At 32.6% G+C, this 21,912-nt stretch overlaps 2 protein-coding genes across 2 annotated transcripts; one reads left to right on the top strand and one right to left on the bottom strand.

The window, feature by feature from the left end:
- The first annotated feature begins 3,878 nt into the window (after positions 1–3,878).
- LOC105058755 (phosphopantetheine adenylyltransferase) lies at positions 3,879–6,953 on the top strand. The gene is made up of 6 exons (XM_010941787.3): positions 3,879–4,109; positions 4,266–4,337; positions 5,043–5,102; positions 6,021–6,115; positions 6,333–6,402; positions 6,605–6,953. The coding sequence occupies exons 1-6, from the start codon at positions 3,990–3,992 to the stop codon at positions 6,740–6,742; spliced, it is 555 nt and encodes a 184-aa protein (XP_010940089.2). The 5' UTR covers positions 3,879–3,989; the 3' UTR covers positions 6,743–6,953.
- A 4,811-nt stretch (positions 6,954–11,764) lies between these two features.
- LOC140854004 (phenylcoumaran benzylic ether reductase Pyrc5-like) lies at positions 11,765–21,249 on the bottom strand. Its single transcript, XM_073249130.1, has 3 exons — positions 21,168–21,249; positions 12,050–12,253; positions 11,765–11,969 (listed from the first exon to the last, which is right to left on the bottom strand). The coding sequence occupies exons 1-3, from the start codon at positions 21,247–21,249 to the stop codon at positions 11,803–11,805; spliced, it is 453 nt and encodes a 150-aa protein (XP_073105231.1). The 3' UTR covers positions 11,765–11,802.
- Positions 21,250–21,912: the final 663 nt, after the last annotated feature.

Raw genomic sequence — 21,912 nt, 5'->3', positions numbered from 1 at the left:
TCACCGTGATTGCTCGCCGATGGGGTCACGGAGGCCGAGGTGAGTCTTTCTCTCCTTCCTCTCTTCCTTCCCTTTTCCTTCGTACCTTTGCTCGTGACTGCCGGTGATGGGTGTCGCCAATTTTTGATCGGGAAAGAGACCTCTGTTTTGGCCTCTTTTCCCTTGGATTTTCCGGACGCCGGCGATCGCAATCGACCGCCGGCCATGCTCCTCCGTAACCGAGGGAGCAGCCTCCTCTGCCGCGGCTCCGCCGCGGCCTGAAGGGCCCGGCAAAAGGAGGGGACGTCGGTCCCCTATTCCAGCATGGAAAAGAGCCGAGAAGAAGAAGAAGAAAAAAAAAAGAAAAAGAAGAAAAAAGAAAAGAAAAAGAAGAAAAAGAAAAAGAAAAGAAAAGAAAAAGAAGAAAAAAAAAGAAAAGAAAAAGAAGAAAAAGAAAAAAAAAGAAAAGGAGAGAGAGAAACTTTCTCTCTCTGCTCTCTCTCTCTTAGATTTTTAGGATTTATGAAATTAATTAAAAAAAATAATAAATAAATAATAATAAAATAAAAATAAATAAATATAATTAGGATATCCATGGATTAGTCTGAAAAATCTTGGATGCTGTCGTCAAGATTGATCCTTATGGGGACATTAGATTTTAATAATTTTAGTTATTTTTAATTCGATAAAATTTTGATTAAAAATATGATATTTGACGTATCAGGTTCAGAGAAGAATTTTCGAGATTCCTAGAATTTCTAGTTTGGATTTTCTTTTGAGGTAAGTAGTGTTTACTTTTATTGAATTTATCTGGTAAATTATAAATTCTGAATTTAATAAATTTATGCATGCTTGTGATTGAAATTATTTATTAAAATAATTATTGAAATTATTATGATTAAAGTTAATTGTAGAAAATTATTTATGATTGAAGTTATTTGTTGAAAAATTATTATGATGATGTATGATCATAAAGAATGATATGATTGATTTGACTCGAATATCATTTATTTATATTATTTTTGAAAATAATATATGAATTGGAAGACAATATGAAATTGACAACCTGACTGTGTTGAGGACCCTACCAATGGGGGCATATACGTTGGCAATTGACTGTCCTGAGGGTTTATGTCGCCAGCGAGACCAGCAACATATCGTCAGAGAGACCAGCGATAAACCGCCAGCGAGACCAGCGATTTTAAAGGACTTGGCTGCCAGATGATTCGTAGCCCATCGCAAGCAGATACGCGGTATTATGACCCTGCCACAGGGATAATGTGGTCATAGTCATGGTTGGTAAGAAGAACTTAAGAAATTGATGAATTTAAGATGAAAAGCATAATTAAAAATTATGATGAATTGACTTTTATATATGATTGATAGTATGATTATGATTTCATGAAATTACATATTGATTTTATTATATTGGTAAATCGATATGTATAGAAATAATTGTCTGATTTATTCAGTTAAAGGTATACACTGCTTACTGGGCTGTTTAGCTCATGATGAGTTTTATATTTTTCTTACAGATCTAGAAAATTAGCGTGATGCGAGATTTTGGTTGGGAGAGCGATTAGAGATGGAGTTAGCTCATTGATTTAGGATTTTCTCAGAATTGATTCAAGACTTTTAATTTTTTTAGTGTTGACTTTGTCAGACAGTTATTTTTTTTTGAACACTGAGTTTTGATTTGTTATTTGAACTAAGATTTGATTATTAAATATTGAAAAATTTATTTAACTTTGTGTGAAGATATCATGATGAGATACCTTGCATGCTTTTGGAAAAAGTATTCTATAAATATGCGGCGGTTGCCATGACCCTCGATTCAAATCTCGGGTCGGGGGCGTGACAGTTGCTTCTGCCTTTTCTCTCGCCTCTGATGAACCATGCTATCTTCTTAACTTCTCACAAACTAGTCCTTTCATTACTGGTCAAAAGGAAAAAAATATTTTGCACACCAATAGAATTCTTCAGGTGATCTCCAAATAATCTTTTTATTACCATTTTAAAGCCATAAAGGCCATGTAAATACACAAACCCGAGACCTTTTCTTATTTTATGTGACATATTTTTAAAAGTAACGGTTTGTCCAAAGGTCAAAAGAAGATCCATGAGTGCAAACAACTACTCTAGAGGTTGAATTTTCAATATAGAAACTTTATTATCCATGAACTCGTGGTGAGGACATTTTTGTTGGAAGTTACGTGATAAGTAACACCTCATTCTAGCCACCAACCATCATCCAAATCAACCATAACAAGGTGTTTGATATGGATGACCGACCCATAATCAAGAGTGATTTAGGTGAAAATGATGATATCGTTACGTTTGGCTATACCCAAATGATCTTACATGGCAATGATTTCAGATCATTCTTATTTCTTAAATCACCATAAAATCTAGTAATAGAATGTCCATCCTTGAAGATGGATATCCAAGATCACCCTAATGTGATGATCTTGGGATAAAATTCTAAGGCAATCATACCTCTTGATCCGACAGTTAAGTGTTCATCAAATCCTTATGCATTGAACATGAGAGACTTTAAGAAAGTGCCGTCTATAAAAAAATAACCGAAAAGATTTAGATTTCTCTCTTGTTTCTTTCCTCTTCTTTTTTTTTTGGCCATAATGATTTCTTTATTTCATAAGGTATTGATTTCTTAGTATTTCGATCTTTTAATTTGGTATATCGAGTTCATCTTGTTTTCTTTAATATTGATATTCATGTAGAAAAAAAAAATTTTTTTGGCCTATAAATTTGTTTGTATATTTGAGATGCATTTCTTTTATTATATATAAGAACTAAGATGCATAGTTTTTTTTTTTATAGATTTGCTATTTCTTAAGATATTTGATTTAAACTCTTTGAACACAATTTTCTTGAAGTTGTGTCCACACCCTAGATATTAGCATTGGCATAATATGGCAAAGAATAGCTTCAAGGAAAAGAAAAGGAAATGGTGCTACGTACATGTCATGTTTCTTTTTCTTTAGATAGTAGGTCAAATACATCCCTACCATCTCATACATGCAATTACTTATATATCAGCTTCATTTAATAATAATAGCTGGGTGGCATCTTGCCTCCTTTATATATATATATATATATAATATATATTATATATATATATATATATATATATATATATATATATATATATGCTTGATATTGCCATATAATTTGTTGAAAATCATGAGTATATTAAGAACAAAAAGCCATGTTCCCAAATGCTAACCGCCCCAATGGGTAGAACAATATACAAAAGGTTGAAAACTAATTGCAGCAGTAATTTTGAAGTTGATGCCACAGTAACTCTAAATTTATATATAAAAAAATAATAAAATAATTAATATATTGTAAATGGTTGATGTTGTACGACTCAATTTGTCCAGACTTCACATCAAGAAGAGTATTTTTGATATATTTATTTTCATCCCATATGGATTGAGCTTATTTTTTTTTTTTTTCTATCATTATAGTGCTAAAACACCTAATAGTTGGATCAAGTGAGATGTTGTCATTTGTAATACATCATATTTAAGATACATCGTATCTAAAATCAGGACACAATCTAATTTTTTAAAATATCGATCACTAAAAATAGAATATTTAACAACATAATGGTCAGTATAAAAATCAATATATTTATTTATATTTTTAATTCATAAAAATTTAGAATATATTAAAAAAATACTCTTGGCGTATATCTAGAATATTTTTGGTATTATTTCGCTGGTGATTTCTGATTTCCATGATATACAAAATAGATTATTTATAAATATTCAGGGTTTTTTAAATGTGGATTGCGGGGAGACAATTGGTACGTACATAGACGTTGTGGTCAGCCAAGTACATGGGAAAATAATAATAGCCATCAATCGTGGTATGGAGAATCTAATAACGTAGTTGGTGGATCAGCGCTGTAGGTTAGCAGGCCGTGGCGGCGTCAAAGCTCCTCGTCTCCCATCTCCTTCTCCGCCTTCTCTCTCTCTGATCATATGGAGAGGTGCGAAGTAATTGTTGGAGATCCGACGCCCTCTCCACCGAATTCTTATGGAGCAGTGGTTATTGGAGGGACTTTTGACAGGCTGCACCAAGGACATCGTTTGTTCCTCCAAGTATGTCTCTCTCTCTCTCAGATTTACTTGTATTCACATCTTCTCTTCTTCTTCTTCTTCTTCTTCTTCTTTTAACTCCTTTGTGAAAGAAAGATCTCTACTACTTTCCCTTGATTTATGTTCTTTTTGGTGATGAGTGTTGATATGACTTTGTAGACGGCGGCGGATTTGGCAAGGGAACGCATCGTCATAGGAGTTTGTGATGGACCTATGTTGAGCAAGAAAGAGGTTCTCCTACCCCCCAATTCCCTCCCATTCTCCCTCTTCTTATTGTTTTTATCCTTCCATTATTCTGCCCCATGCGCTGCTGTTTGATTGAATTGTGGAAAGAAGAATAGCACATGAAGACGCAAATAGCAGAGGAGGAGATGAAAAGGGAAACAAAATCTAGCTACCAGATACCTAAAATCTTGGTCTCATTCATAAAATAGCAAGCCCACTCGTTGATCCCTTTTCCTTTTCCTTGTCCTCGCAAGATCCTGATCACATGTGATGGACTTTACCCTTGTGGACAGATAGATCTTCGGACACCCCTTTTAGACATTATCTTAGGGTTAGCTTTATTTTTGATGTGAATGGAAGCTGCGGAGCAGCCACCTGAAATTTATTCAGAGACAGAAATTTGCAGAGAATATACAAAGGGATACAAGGGGAGAGAAACAGAAAAAAACTACAAGACCCAAAGAAATCATAAGATCTTAGAGTTAGCTGTTAGCTAAAAGCAGGACTTTGGTTTGCCTCATTTCTTGACTTGACTCGCATGCAGGATAACGTTTTGCTTTTTTACAGGCTATTGAGCGAGATTCACCTGAATTCATGAAATCCATTCTTTCTTATTGCTGAACTGCATCAAAATTCTCCTGAAATTTTTTTTTTTCTACCTCCTCTACGCGCATCTTACATTTTACTTTCATGGTTCGTTTCTCATTGCAGTATGCTTATCTGATCGAACCTGTTGAGAAGAGGATGCAAAGCATAAAAGACTACATAAAGGTGCTAAATTCATTTGATTCTCAGAGTATATATTTTTGACTCATGTCCGCTTAAATTATTTAAATTATTTTATGAAAGTTATTGGATAGCCAAGTACTAGTTATGACATAAATACATAACAGCAAGGTAGGGATCTTAACAATACCTGGTAAATGAGTTGTCTAAAATGATTCCAGTTTTTATCTGGGCTCAATTGCTAAGATAATGCAGGAACACACTGTGTAATTTCAGAAAATCTTTATTTTAATTGACATAAACTAATCTTTTTGCCTCAATTAAAATGGTAACTCGGTGTATCGTGATCCCATACATGTGTGTGTGTATAGTGCATGCACCTGTGCCACCCATGCATCTGGCAGTTCCTATATCAAGCATTGCCAGTCAAAGATAATTAACTTCCAACCAACCACTGAATAGATATGATGCCTGTTAGCTTTAAGTACCAGTGAGTGGTGACTCTTTAAAGATGTCGATCTTATACAAACTTATGATGCGTACCTGGTCTGGCCTGGTTGTTGCCCATCCTTGGAGGGCCTTGCTTCTGGTTTTAATCTCTCTTCAAAAAGAAGCACCAAACGGGCATTGCGTATCTTTTATTCTCAAAAATGGGGGAAAGGCCCATTGAGAATATGTAAGCCACATATCATTTATGAGGTTTATTTTACTAAAAAGTTCCTTGAAAATTTGTGATAGAAGAACCAGAAGTTAAGGGCTTTAAATGTTATTGTTATTATATTATTATTTACAAAGAAGACTGTAATATATATGTTATCTTGGAGATGGCACTGAACTTTCTTCTTCCCCAATTATGCATAAATCATTTCTTGTGCAAAGTAGTCTCCCCTATCTAAAGACTGTGAATATCATTTTTCTTGAAGCAAAGTCTGAAATATTCATATGTTGAATATGCCGTTTCAGTCAATCAAGCCTGAGCTGATAGTGTTGGCTGAGCCGATTACAGATCCTTTTGGTCCATCTATTGTTGATGAAGGTTTAGAGGCAATTGTTGTCAGGTCTCCCTCTATTACTCTTGATATTTGTTTGTTCTTTCTCTTGATATTTCTTTTTTTTTTTCCTTTCCCAATTCATATGGAGAATATAGTGCAGGTGGATGATCTCCTTCCCTTTCTCTAAAATAAAAGAGAAAAAACTCATATGGAGATTAAATCTAACAAACTAAATTTAGTTTGGAGAAACCAAGTATTAAACATTATTTTGGTTGTTCAACAGCAAGGAGACATTGCCGGGAGGAATTGCAGTCAACAGAAGGAGAGCTGAGAGAGGTCTATCCCAATTAAAGGTCTAAACTTGGCTGCATGAAAGTTCTTGTATATATTAACTAGCTTCTTTTTTTTTTTCTTTTTTTCGATGTTGATATATTAACTAGCTTCAGTCATTTGTTTTTAAAGAATGCAATCGAACATTGATGGGTTCAAACTAGTCAGTAATTTTAAAAACTTCTGGATGTTCGGTTGGTTGATTTTTTTCTACTATGATCGCAGATTGAAGTAGTGGACCTCATGCCAGATGAATCAACAGGGAACAAGATAAGTTCTACTACATTGAGAAGACTTGAGGCTGAGGAGGCCATGAAGAAGCAGCAACAGCAACAACTAATCCATTTAAAGTCCACGACATAAATACAGCACAGCTTTTACAAAGCCATATATCAGGATTTACGGAAGTTCTGTGATGGAATCCATATTAACATCCTTTTCTACACAGCCAAGGAAGACCTATATACAGTGACTGCGTTGACTGGACCTCCAGTGAATATTGTAATTATATCCATATTATCTGATCACCAATTCACCATGATACCGATGCCAATGAGAAACAGAGTATTGTTTACACACCGATCTCTGAGTTGTTTATTGCTTTTGAGCTGCCAAAGTTTGTGATACGTTACTGCCAAGCATACTTGTTCGAAGGGCCTTCCATGGCTGTCACACGAGGCTCATTCTAATTGCTGCTGGTCCACCTACAGGGTCACGATGAGCAGATTGTGAGATCCAAATGCTGTAATCAAATAATAAATTAGCTTGAAAGAAGTGGATTATAAAGTAACAGAGAGTCATTATATACAAAAGTAGTTGAAAAAATAATAAAACACAGGAGTAGTTGATGAATGGAGAGAGGCAGATTAAACAAGACCAGAAAGAATGAGAATCCATGAAAAAGCACAAGATGGTCTGTTTTTCTGTTCAAACCATGTTGCTTGCTTCAATACCCGAATGTTATTGGAAATGTCAGATTTTCTGAACTCCAAAAATAGGTTTCAGCCACATAGCTCCAAGTATTTGGGTATGTATGTCTGCATCTATATATAATTGAACAAAATAATCAAATGTTTGTTTAATTATAAGATAAAATTTTATTTATAATACTATTTGATTTTATATAATATTTATAATTTTTAAAAAAAATATAATCATGTTAATATGCTATTAATTTGATTTACCATTAGACTTAGTAATATCTTTGATTCTGTGACCATAAAGTTTAATTATTTGATTTATATTCATATTTATACCCATACTTTCAGTATCTAATTTATATGCATATCTATCTATAATAAATATTGATACAAATTTTTTACATCTAACTAATATCCATATTTATTTTTGTATTTATCAAGTAAAATAAATATGAATACAATTATATTAATATGTTATCTATATCCAAACTGATTTGAACTCTAATAGGATGCCCTTGGTCCAATTAGTACCCACCAGAATTTCTTTTCAAAAAATAACGCATGTGTTTGTTTGTGCGTATGTGTGTGTGCGTGTTTCATGGAAATAGTGTTATGTTATGTAATCTATTATAATGATAATACGAACCCCAACATCGTGATCTCTGACCTGCCGGAAGAGTGGGCCAAGCGTGACAAATTGTTCCAGCTACGGTTAGCTGGGGCTTTGTGAAAAGGTTTTGCTGGGTGATTAAGGCTAGGCCTTGTGGCCCAACACAGACTGACATACCAGCCCACCTTTGATTTAACCATATCAGTTGTTTATATAAAGCCATTCAATAGCTAACCCATTGCTCAAGTGTTGGAGAAATTTAGGATAATTTTCTACAAAATAATTTTAGTTTTTTGTTGCATCCTTTGTACAGTATGGTTTGGTTTCTGAGGTGAGCTAAACAATTAAATAAGGTATATATTTATTTGCTAAGATCAAGGAACCCAACTATCACAGCAGCGAAACTTGAAAACCACCAACAACAGCAGAAGCCAACTAAGAAAGCATTGGTTTGGGCTCCATATGCAAGAGATAGCATATAGTCGAGATTTGCAGCAAGGAGTGAGATGAGCTTTGTTAAATGCCAAGTTGTGAAGTGTGATTTAAAAGTGGCTTTTTTTTTTTTTGGTAAGATAAAAGTGGCTTCTTTCAATCGGTACCCTGTGATAAGTCTGACGTGTAGCATTCAGAACCTTAATACTCTCACCTCCGTACAACCAGGATGATAATTGCTATGGAGGGTATTATCGGGGGAAATTTATCATAAATTCGAAAAATAAATTTAAGAAGAATAATTTAAAAAAATAAAAAAAAATAAAAATTTTAAAAACCTAAAAATTAGAAAAAGATAAAGAACATGTCCGAATCAGAGGACTGCTTGATACTTTTTTTCGGAGCAAGATCAACCCTTGATCATAAAAATTATAAAATAAAAAGTTACACCCTTTAGAGCTTTTTACTCACAAATGACAGTAATAATCAATGATTATAATATGATTAAAAAATTATCATATATGAAAATTCAACGTAAAAAAAATTATCAATTTTAAATTTAAATAAATTTTAAAAATAAAGTTCAAATCCTAATTATACTCGTTACAATCCGATGACTAAAAAAATATAAATCCTGTCGTATACCATATGGAATAATGCACAGCACGCAACATCCATCGCATGATGGATGGCCATACAGAGCACAGCATCGTATACCATATGGAATAATGCACAGCACGCAACATCCATCACATGATGGATGGCCATACGGAGCCGCATGCTGTGCTCTCACAGACATCGCACAATATACGGTCCCTTGCGATGGTCCATCATGTAATGGACAGTGTGTGTGATGCACTGCACCATATGATGCATTATGAGTACCGTAGAGAAAAAAAAATGTAAATAGAATCAAGAATACCGTTAATTAATTTCGACAGAGGGATTGAGATTTTGAGAGAAAAAAAAGGAGTGTTGATAGCAAGTATTAAAATCCTTCAAAGAAGGAAGAGAAGGAGGTCGTTTAAGATCTACGGGATGGTGGAGGGGAGGAAGTTGAAACCAAAAATGAAAGACGACGAGGGGGAAGAGTCCTTCCATTAGAGAGAGAGGGGGGATCGAAGAGAAGGGGAAGAGGGAGTTCTCAAATCCATCCATTGGACAGATTCAATCTTTTATGGATTTGGGCCCTTCTCTTGCACAATCATCGTTGAGGATCCGATATCCGTACTGCTTCGTTGTCATCTAATCAAAGCTGGAGGTGGATTTTAGGGAAAAAGGAAGGATTTTTCTTCAAAAGATATCCAGATTCTCCTTTTTTAAATCATAATGTAACAGCCCACCATGATTGAGATGATATATGCGAGGGAAAAAAAAAAAAAAGAGTTGATTTTGAGCCCCATTATTTAAACCGAGCACAAGTGAATCGTTAGCCCAGAAGACATCTTTTAGTCTACTTAATATTAACAAATCAACAGGTGCATATCAGAATTCCTTAATTGGTTGCATCTAAAGCTTTCAGGAAATTTCTTTGCTCACGTTCGATCTTTCCGAGGACCTCTTCTTCTGGTACATAGATCCTCTCCAGTGTCTTGCCGGTCTTCTTTCCCCAAAGCGAGACACGCTCATTGTGGGAATAGATATTCATAGAAGGAACCATATACAAAATAGTGTTCAATGTTCTGGGGTCATCCACAGCTAGCATGGTGTATGTGCCCATAAGTTAGCAAAAATAGTTCAAAATTATGCCTTAATTGTATGATTTGGATACTGTGTTCTTATATTGTGGAAGCATCTGGTAAAATTTCAAGTCAAGTGCAAGGTGTATTTCTGCACTCTGACATGGCAAAATTTCCACCAACCGAGAGAGATGCATTTCTACTGCAAAGTAATTTGATCTAGCATTTATGTTGGTAATTAATAATAAACTTTGTTGACTTCAGAAACCTTATAAAGCGGTGTAGCAAGCTTGTGCCTATTTCATTTTGGGACTTTTTTATCTGTGGGGTTAATCTTGACCATTTTCATTTCTTATTTTTCTTGCTCATTAATTCAGGCCTTCTGGTTAATGTTCGCCGACCCTAAATGATTGGTGCCTTAAAAACTTGATGGGCTGTTATTTACATCATCTTTTGCAATAATTTTACACTAAAAAAATTCATCATAGAATAAGATTGAAATAGTCCTCAATATACAATTGCTAGTGGTATTATCAATCTTTAATTTCTTGCACCTATTCTATTCTCATGGATGCTCGATTTAATAATTAAAAATATTTTAAATATATCACCATCATTCACCGTAAATAATTACCAGCCAAGTTTTCACATCTTTTTATTTTTAATTCTTACATCATATTCAAAGAAAATGTTTGAAATCTAATAAGATAGATGTATCTCAATTTCTCCATAGAATTAGATACACTGCTGCTTTATCCTATCCAGATAGCAATCGTGATCATGCATTCCTATGATATTTTTCATCTCTCTCCTATTTTTATTTCTTTCCTTTCTTTCTTTTTTTCTATCTTTCTTTTTTATCTTTTTCTTTCTTTTTTTTTTTCTCTTTTTCTTCTTCCTTTCTTTTTTTTCTTCTTCATTTCTTTCATTTTTTCTTCCTTTTATTTTTCACATTTTTTTTTCTTAATCTTTCCTTTTATTCTTTTCTCTTTCTTTTTGTCTCCCCAAGAATGAATTTCAGAGTTCTTACCCTATGTTGATCCCATTTCTTAAAAAAATAGGATGGAATGGTCGAAATGCCTGCCGCCCCACCGAGATAGAAGACCCTGCCACCCCACTAGGATAGAAGATCTTTTTTTTTTTGATTGAATGGAAAACTTTGTTCAAAGCACAAAACTTCAAACCAAATGTAAAAAAATGATGTTAATCTCAAACTAACATCGACTACAAGTAGAAAAGACTACAAGTAGAAAAGATTAAGTTACAGCCCAACAAACTTTAATGCTAAAGAGGAGAAGCATTTACAATCTTCATCGAACTCTTTTTGGTTGGAAACAACTGTTTGGGCCTCAGTAGCCCTAAGACCTCCTATAACCAAGCCTTTTTCGGCCAGAAGAGGTGCATGAACTTGAATAGAATTCTCTCCCTCTTAAAAATAATAATAACATTAATGATGATAATTATAGGTATAATAGTAATGATAGTAATAATAATAACAGTAATAATGATAAGAAGAATAGTAATAATAATACTAATAATAGTAAATGATAACAAAGAAAAATGGATGTGACTAAATCTTCGCATTCTCATAGAAAAAAAACAAAAAAATAAAGATTTCATGCTTTGGAACAAAAAATATTGAAGATAATATATATATATATATATATAACCAAAACACAGACAGGAATCCTTTAATATGAAACAAGCATAACCAAAACATCATGAAGGTACCTAAATGCATCAGAAGTAAAAGTGGTACTAGCCGAATTAAGAAGTGTACGTTCAGAGAAATCGGTTCAGATACTCATCAACGGTAGTGTATTTGACATCAGGATAGAGCTCTGTAGCCTCCACACCAAATGATGGCTCAATCTGAAAGTTTGTATGGTCCCCCTTGATGAAGACATAGTGGCCGATAGACAACACGGTATTCACCGGAACGGGAGATTCTGAAACACAATAAGCACCTGTGTTAGTAAATAAGTTTATAATGATCTTAATCTTAAACCTAGATTAAGTTCCTATGCACCTTGGATCTGCTTCAGAACCTCTTCTTCAGGAACATAAACCCTCTCAAAGGTCTTGCCAACCTTCTTCTCCCACAGGGAGACTAGCTCATTGTGAGATAAGGTGTTGGCGGGTGGTTTAAGACACAGAATCTTGTTCAGTGTTCTTGGGTCATCCACGGCTCTAATGGTGAATGTGCCAATGTCATCTTCGTCGACAAAGATTGCTGAAACAAGAGAAGTAATTCCAGATTAGCTGACAAATGACTTGCCAACTTTCTCTCCACCATTTATGGGTTTTGGTTCTAGCAAACTGACAGAGGTGAACTATCACACCCCCGATCTGAGATTATGAATCGAGGATCATGGCAATCATCGCATACTCATAGAAAACTCTTCCCATAAACATGCAAGGCATCTCATCATACTATCCTAAAACAACAGCGAAATAATTAGTCAATAATTTAAATCCAAAATATAACGATCTAAATTTTTTCTTTAATGTCTCAATAAATTCAACAATGATTCATAGTCCTTACATCAAATTCAATAAGACTTTCAACCGAAAATAAAAGTATAGAGATTCTGCTTCTGATTACTCTTCCATTCATATCTTGTATCATCTTAATTCCTCAACATCTGTAAAAACAGTAAAATAGGAGGTAATGAGCTAAACAACCCAGTAAGCAATGATCACTTTTTAACAGATTTCATCAGGCATTTAAGTAAATAATCATTTATAGAAAATAAGCATATAAAGTTCATCAATTCGAAATCAATTTCCAATTATGCAATATAATTCATGCCAAATTCATTTTTTTTTTGAAAATTCAAGTTTCTTTCTAGATTTCAATTTCTTTCGTTCTTAAATTATTTTCGTCAACCATGAGCTATGACCATATTTTTTCTGTGGCAGGATCATAACACCACGTATCTTCTTGCGGTGAGCTACGAAGCATCTGGCAACAAAGTCCTTCGGAACCACTGGTCTCTCTAGCGGTTTGTCGCTGATCTCTCTGACGATGTAAACCCTCAGGATAAATCAATTGCCAACGTATATGCTCCCATTGGCGGGGTCCTTTACATAGTCAGGTTGTCAATTTATATTGTCTTATATCAGAATTCTTCATAAATCATGTTTCATATTCTAATTTCGATAATAAAACATATAATCATGTAGTATCGAAATCAATCAATATAATGCATCATGAAATCAATATGTTCAATCATGCTTCATCATAATATTTCAAATAAGATATTTTCATAATAAAATACTATTTATCCAATTCATGCATCGTTTCACAGATCATGTCAGAAAAATATATTATAATTTACCGATAAATCTAGAAAAAGTGAAACATTATTTACCTCTAACGCATTCCAATAAATCCACATAATTCTATAAATTTTCTTCCAAAAATTCTGCTCGTAGATCATATTGCGATATCCCATGATCAAATATCCACAATCCTATACAGAATCAATTTCAATAATTAGAAAGAATACGAATACCATATTTCAACGGTTTAAATTGGGTCCGATCATCTAATTTTATCTAATCAAAATCTAATTATGACCTAAATGATCCAAAGTTTGACTATCAGATCAAATCAGATTCGAAGTGATAGGACCGAGGTTTCTTCATCGATTTCATAAAATCAAGTAGAGAGAGACAATTAGAGGAGAGAGAATTCATGAGGTACAATTTGAATTGATCAGGTGACACAATCCAATATTATGATTGGTCCAATATCTCGAGTGGTGAAATCAATATGATCAAATCAAATCATGGCTAGATCGAAATCATGGATGATCAAATCTAAAGATTCATGATCTGATTAAGGTGGGTGCCAGTATGCTGTCTGACAACCATAGATCATAGTTCTTCATTAGAATCAGATCACGACTATTAAAAAAAATTTCTTCATTTACTAATCTTTTTAGAGAGAAAATCAATCAAGAGAGAGAATATTTTAGAGAGAAAAAATTTTAGAGAGAGAAAAGTCATCTTGAATTCTTCAGACAATATGATTCAACAAATCTGATCGATCGGATCAAATCATGCTGAAATTATCATGTGGACAATTCAATAAAATCATGAGAAATAAAATCTAAAAATACTTGATCTGATCAAAGTGGATGTCGGTGTACCATCCGACAATCACAGATCAAAAATTCATCACGAGGATCATTTAAATTCATCATAATTCTTCTCAAATTTTAAAAATCTTAAGAGAGATAAATAATTTAGAGAGAGAAAGTAGAGAGAGAAAATCTATTTTTGGAGAGAGAAAATACTAGTTCAGGCTGAAGAAAGAGAGGGAAGAGAGAGAAACTCTCTTTCTCATATTTTATTATTTATATTATTATTTATTAATTAATTTATTTTTTTTTCTTCTTTTCTTTTTTCTTTTCTTTCTTTCTTCTTTTTCTTTTCTTTTTCTTTTTCCTTCTTCTTTTTCTTTTCTTTTTCTTTTCTTTTCTTTTCTCTCGGGCTCCTTCCTGGTCGAAATAGGGGATCGGCAGGTCCCCTCCCTTGACCGATCGTTCAGGCCACGGCCGACACCATGAAGGCCAGCGGCAGAGGAGGGCAACTCTCTCGAGTTCGGAGAGGCAAGGCCGACGGTCAGTAGTGATCGCCGGCGTCGAAAAATCAAAGGGAAGAAGAGACCAAACAAAGGTTTCTTCTCCGACAAAAATCGATGACACCCGTCGCCGGCAGTCGTGCACAAAGGCACGGAAAGAAGGAGAAAGAAGAGAGGAAGAGGAGGAAAGCTTACTTCGGCCTCCGGTGACCCCACCGGTAAGCAATCGCGGCGAGCACAAAACAAGTATCCGCGGCTCCAATCGGAGAAATCAGAGAGGAAGAGAGGGGAAAAAGACCGGTGGAGGGCTTCTAAGGAAGGGGAGAGCCTTTTTATAGAGAGCCCTAGGACTCCTGGTGGTCCTAGGACTCCCGATCACCGCGGTTTCATCGGAGAAGAAGACTCCTATCGGCAGTCTTCTTCCCGATTTCTCCTTTTTTTTTTTCATTTGGGCTTTATGGACTGGGTTTGTTACATGGGTCGGGCCGGACCATGACATTCTTCCCCTCTAAAAGAAATTTCGTCCTTGAAATTTTTCTTGCTTGAGTCTTCATAGTTTCTTACTTGAAGCTCATCCACAAATATTTCAATATTCTAATTCTTGGTATGAATTCATTCTTAAATCATTTCATAAGAAAAAATTCGGTACATCAAATATCGATCTGAAATGGAACCATTCATTTTCTTATTTATCAAAATCAACATCTCAAAGATTTTCAATATTTCAAGATTTTGAAATTATGATCTCATTTTCTATAAAAATTAATATTCAATATCTCACGACTCAAATTAAAATTAAATCCATCTCTTGTAGGTAGAAGAAAATCAATGTCTCTATTCTTGCATAAGAACTTCATTCATCATCATCATTTATTTATTTTTTAAATATTATCCACTCTTAATTTCAACCCATCATAAGATAGAAAAAACATACTTATGTGAATCATATGATGACATCCCAATCAATCAAAATTCAAAAATATTTTCTCTTATTCGTACTTTTAAAAGTTGAAGATTTATCATTTCAATCTCATTCTCAAACTTTTGATATTTTAATTCTCGATACAACTTCATCATTAAGTCATTTCATAAAGATCAATATCACCATTGTTGATTGAATCAATATTACTATTTCTAGTCATCGAAATTTTCTTACTCAAACCCTCAAACTCTTAAATATTCTAATTCTTGAAGCAAATTTTATCATTAAGTCATTCCATAATAAAATCAATAACTCAAAAATTGATCTAAATTAAAATTATATTTTTTTTATAATCAAAATCAATGTCTCTATTCTAAGTAAGTATATCAATTTTCTTTATCTAAACATTAACAACTCTTAATTAATCGATTCATTATCAAATTAAATTATAAATAACTCCAATCCATCTTTTGTAGAATAATCATCAATATCAATAGATAACCTCAATCTTTTCTATTCAGTCAGAGAAATAATAATGATCAAAAGAATCCAAACTTCAAATTTTATTATATCCTGGAGAGAAATATTTGAGTATAATAATCTAAGATCGAAATCATTATTCAATAAACAATCTCAAATTTTTCCTAATAAATAGAGAATTATAAAATTTAATTCTAGGATAGAGAAATTTATCTCTAAATATTCTAAATCTAAAATCAAAAATCAAGGATCCACTCATCCTAGAATTAGGATGCTAAATATTATTTTTTTTAGCATAGTAGGTGGAAGCACTACTTTTAAAAATCACATTAGGATATCTAAAATAATTTAAAATTTTTAAAATATTATTTTTTCTAATATTAATGAATTTCTTGTATCAAACTATATCATCTATCATAATTCTTTGACTCAAAGAATCAACATTCCTGACTGACTCAAAGTAATCCAGATTACCATGCTTTCACTGCGCACTCTGATCTAACAATTAAAATTTCTTAGGTTCATCAAAAAAAATTTTAATCAAATTATTTCTTTATCTTATCACTAGAAAAGATCTAAAATTTTAAATTTCAATTGAAGTCAAAGATTAACTTTTGATTCTCATTCATACTTTTACTGGTGTACAATAATCTTGATTAACCCTGAGTCCAATATCATATTTAAACCATCATATAGATTTACTATAATCAATATGAATCAAATCTTAATTCTCATATCAATTCAATTCGATAATTTTCAAATCAAAAATCCTTATAACTCAAATCAATAAAAAAAATCCTTCGATGCTCTACCAAATTTGGATATAATCAGAATATATAAAAATTTTAAATCATTATTATTATTATTATTATTATTTTCTAAAATTTCTATCATCAGGATCTTCAATATCTATCAAATATCTTTTCATAATCAATCATACAAACTTCAAAAAAAATCAAATCTCCATTTAATAATAGATTCAATTAGGAACCTCGTTAACAAAAGCAAAGGAACTCCATATTAATTCTTAAATCTAAAATTTCTAAATTGTAAATTCACATGGATCCCTTAATCTGAAATAAATATAAATAAGATCTTTTATCTTAATCTAAAGATATCAATTTTTATTAACAACCTCAACAATAATATCAGAAAATCTCTTGATCAACTTAGATACAAAATCTTTAAATTAAAATTTCATACACATCATGTAGTCTCCAAGAGACATAATAAGATCTATTATCTAGATCTAAGGATGATGATTAAAGATTCAAGTACGATGAATATTCTACAACCTCATAATCGATTTCATCAATAAGAAATATGTTTCTTTGCAATATCCTCAAATATGCATTCATCCTAATTTACCACTTTATACATAATCCACATACCAAATTTAATTTCGATAAATATTCCAATCAAGCATCATAAAAAAATTTTCTTAGTCTATCCTGAAATAATATTTTATCGTCAAATCTTTATCTTGCCAATAATAGTCAACTTCTCAACTAGAAGTAATATCATAGTATTATTCTCACATCAAATTTGAACTTGCGATTCACTTGAATAACCAATGATCAAATTAGTAACCATAATGCACAATAAAATTTTATGTCAATCCTTTTGTGATTACTTTCGATCAAGATCTAACTAATCATATCATGATCTATAGATTATCCATCATATTTCAAACTTCATATGTCATAATCTCTTACAATCTTTTTATACATAATCTTAATATTTAATCAAAATTTATAAATATTTCTCCTACTATAATCATCAAAGATCTACACTATAATGTCCCTGGTGTCTATCCACTTACACTCATTCTATATCTGATTCTATGTTTCATAATTCATCCACTTATACTCTGATACCATATTAATTATCACGCCCCCGATCCGAGATTGTGAATCGAGGGTCATGGCAACCGCCGCATACTCATAGAAACTCTTCCTATAAGCATGCAAGGCATCTCATCATACTATCCTAAAACAACAGCAGAATAATTAGTCAATAATTTAAATCCAAAATATAACGACCTAAATTTTTTTTTTAATATCTCAATAAATTCAACAATGATTCATAATCCTTACATCAAATTCAATAAGACTTTCAACCAAAAATAAAAGTATAGAGATTCTGCTTCTGATCACTCTTTCATTCATATCTTATATCATCTTAATTTTTCAACATCTGTAAAAATAGTAAAATAGGAGGTAATGAGCTAGACAGCCCAGTAAGCAATGAGCTAGACATCTGTTAGCTTCACCACAAAAAAAAAAAATTTTTACGATCAATTTTTTTACGATAAAAAAAATTTTCGTCACAAATAAAGCTATTTATGATGTTTCAAAATTTTTGTCACTAATAAAAAAATATTCATGACAATATTATATTTTCATCATAAATTAAAAATATTAATGATGAAAAAAAATTCATCATAAATACAGATAATTTACGATGATTATTTTTATCATAAATAATAAAATATTATTTTAATTTTAAATTTTTAAATATTACCAATGAAAAATTTATCATCGTAAATAATGCAAGTGTTTGCGATGAAAAGAGATCTTTTATCGTAAATATTTATTATTTATGATAAAAATTTACATCACTAATATTTAAAAAAAATAAAAAAAATTTAAATTTTAAATATTAAAGATTATTTATGACATAATTTTTTACGTAAATAATAATCTTATTTACGATGAAACTATCATTTATGTCACAAATAAAAATTATTAACGATAAAAATTTCATCGATAATATTTAAAAAAAAATTAAAAATTTAAAAATTAAAGATTATTTATAATGCAAAAATTACATCATAGAAAATAAAATATTTATGATGGAAAACATACTTTCTGTCGCAAAACACTATCATTTACGATGAATATTTTTCATCCCTAATATGTGAAAAAATGATAAAAATTTAAAAATTCAAAAACTCCACGATTAGCAATGAATTAATTTTCATCATAAATAATTAAGATATTTGCAATGAATAATATTTTTACGTTGCTAATACTAAAATTTTTATGATGAAAATATTTCATCACTAATAATAAAAAAATTAAAATACTAAAAATTTAAAAAATATAAATTATTTATGATAAAAATATTACGTCCTAAATAATTCCATATTTGTGATAAAATTTTTATTTTCCGTCGCAACATTCTTGATTATTTATGATGAATATTTTTCGTCGCTAATATATAAAAGATTGAAAAATTTTTAAAAACTAAACTATTAGCGATGAAAATATTTTCATCGTAAATAATCAAGAGTTTTGTGATGAAACAAAGGTTTTTTGTCGCTAATAAACTTATTTTTATGATGAAACTTTTACGTCACTAATATTTAAAAAATTTTAAAAAATTAAAAAATAAAAGATTAGTTGCGACGAAAAAGTTACGTCATAAATAATCCATATTTGCGATGGAATTTCACTTATCCATCGCAAAATCCTTGATGATTTATGATGAATATTTTTCATCACTAATATATGAAAAATAAAAAATTTTAAAATTTTAAAAACTTGACTATTAGCGTTGGAAAAATATATTTCCGTCGCTAATATCATTTTTTATGATGAAAATATTTTATCATTAATATTTAAAAAATTTAAAAATTTAAAAATAATAGATTAGTTGCAACAAACTTATTACGTCGTAAATAATATGTATTTACGATGAAAATAACAGATTAGATAAGCAAATTTAAACAAAGTCACCTGATATGCATCTTAGACAATGTGATCCAATTTAAATAATTTTTCATTGAAAGATTTGAAACCCAATTCTAAACCCATCCTCATATAAATATCAAACAGTACTGTTCATTCAATTCTAAACAAAACCAAACTTATATCTCTAAATCTTTTTTTTTACATTTATGTTGGTTGCCTATCTCATATTATAACTTCACAATTATGGTCTAAAATATAAGTGGATTCTGATATGATAAAATGATGTATGAATCATTGAGGTATCTATGGTGGGATCTTTAGAGGCAAGGACCACGCATGAATATTTGAGGTATCTATCATGAAACCTTTAGAGACCAGTAAGGATTACAAAGTGTTCATCCTTTCAAAGCAATATATACGTATTTAGATCCGATTAAATCAAAATTGGACAACGGAAACCCTATATCAATGATCCAAATCATTGGATGTAATCTACTATTTCAAAACTGCTTGTATACAAAAATATTATATGATTTGAAAATCCCTAACCTATGCATCAAATGATCAATCAAAAAATATTTTTAATTTAATTTTATTTAGACTATTCAATTTTTGACTCGTAGATACATAAGTTAAGGATTAGAAATCATATGATTATTTGTATGCAAACATCTTTGAGATATTAGATCATATTCAATGGCTTGAATCATTGATTTAGAACTTCTATTACAGAATTTTGATATGATCATATCTGAGTCTAAATACTGTCGATCTGATTCTAACTTGACTATATATATATATATATATATATATATATATTTTATGGAAGATCCACCAACCAAGGAGTTAAGTTGCATCACATGGTTCATGTTTATTTTCTGATACTAACTTGGCTATATATATATATATATATATATATATATATATATATATATATATATATATATATATATATATAACTTTCTATGAAGTCCACCAACCAAAGATTATATATATATATATATAAACTTTCTATGGAAGACCACCAACCAAAGAGTTATATATATATATATATAAACTTTCTATGGAAGACCCACCAACCAAAGAGTTAAATTGCATTACATGGCTCATGTTTATTTTCATCGCAAATTTTTTTCAATAATTATTAGCTATGAAAATATTTTTCTATCGCTAATAACATAATTAACGACGCAAAGCTTTTCATCGCAAATAATTTTTTTTGGTGAAAAATTTTTTTAGCAGAAAATATTTTTTTTGACGAAAACTATTAGCGACGAAATTTTTTTTGTTGTTAATAACATTATTAGCGATAAAATTTTTTCTTCTATCACAAATAATATTTTTCATGTAATTATTAGCGACGAAAATTTTTGTCACTAATAGATCACGTTCCGTCAAGTCCCATCCCAAAACCCATTTTCTTCCCCTCTCTCCATTCGCGCGAAATTGGTCCCCCCACCCCCTCTCTGCTCTACCCCCCTCTCCCCATCACGTCCGCCATCTAGCCGCTGCCGGCCGCCACCGTCGCCGTCCGTCGCCATCCACCGGTAGGGTAAGATTTTTTTTTTTTTTGGTATTTTCTCAGGCCACCGGTGGGCCATCGGGGAAGGGGGAGATGCCAACGGGGATGGGGCCAGGTCGGGCCAGGCCGACGACGCCTGCATCTGCCGCCAGTAATTTTTTTTTTGGGTGTTTTCTCGAGCCACCAGGCGATCGACGAGGATGGGGCCGGGCCGGGCTGGCGGCGCCTGCATCCGCCATTGGTAATTTTTTTTTTTGGGTGTTTTCACGGGCCACCAGAGGGCCGGTGAGGATGGGGCCGAGCTGGGCTGGCGGGGATGGGGCCGGATTGGCGGGGATGAGGTCAGGGCCTGCAGGGATGGGGTCGGGCCGGGCCGTGGGGATGGGGCCGGGCCGACGGGGATGGGATCGGGCTGAGCCAGCGGGGATGAGGCCGGGGCTAGCCGGGCCGGCGGCACCTGTGTTCGCCGTCGATAAATTTTTTTTTCTTTTTTTTTGGTGTTTTCTCAGGCCATCAGGGGGCCGACCGTCGGCGGAGATGGGGCCGGGGTAGGTCGAGCCGGCGGTGCCTGCATCCACCATGGTAAATTTTTTTTTCTTTTTTATTTTGGTGTTTTCTTGGGCCACCGAGGCATCGGTGGGGATGGGGCCAGGCCAGCAGGGATGGGGTCAGGCCGGGGCCG

Source organism: Elaeis guineensis, chromosome 15, assembly GCF_000442705.2.
Source record: "Elaeis guineensis isolate ETL-2024a chromosome 15, EG11, whole genome shotgun sequence".
NCBI lineage: Eukaryota > Viridiplantae > Streptophyta > Magnoliopsida > Arecales > Arecaceae > Elaeis > Elaeis guineensis.
The sequence above is the reverse complement of the archived record's forward strand: the minus strand, read 5'-3'. Positions and strand labels throughout refer to the sequence as shown.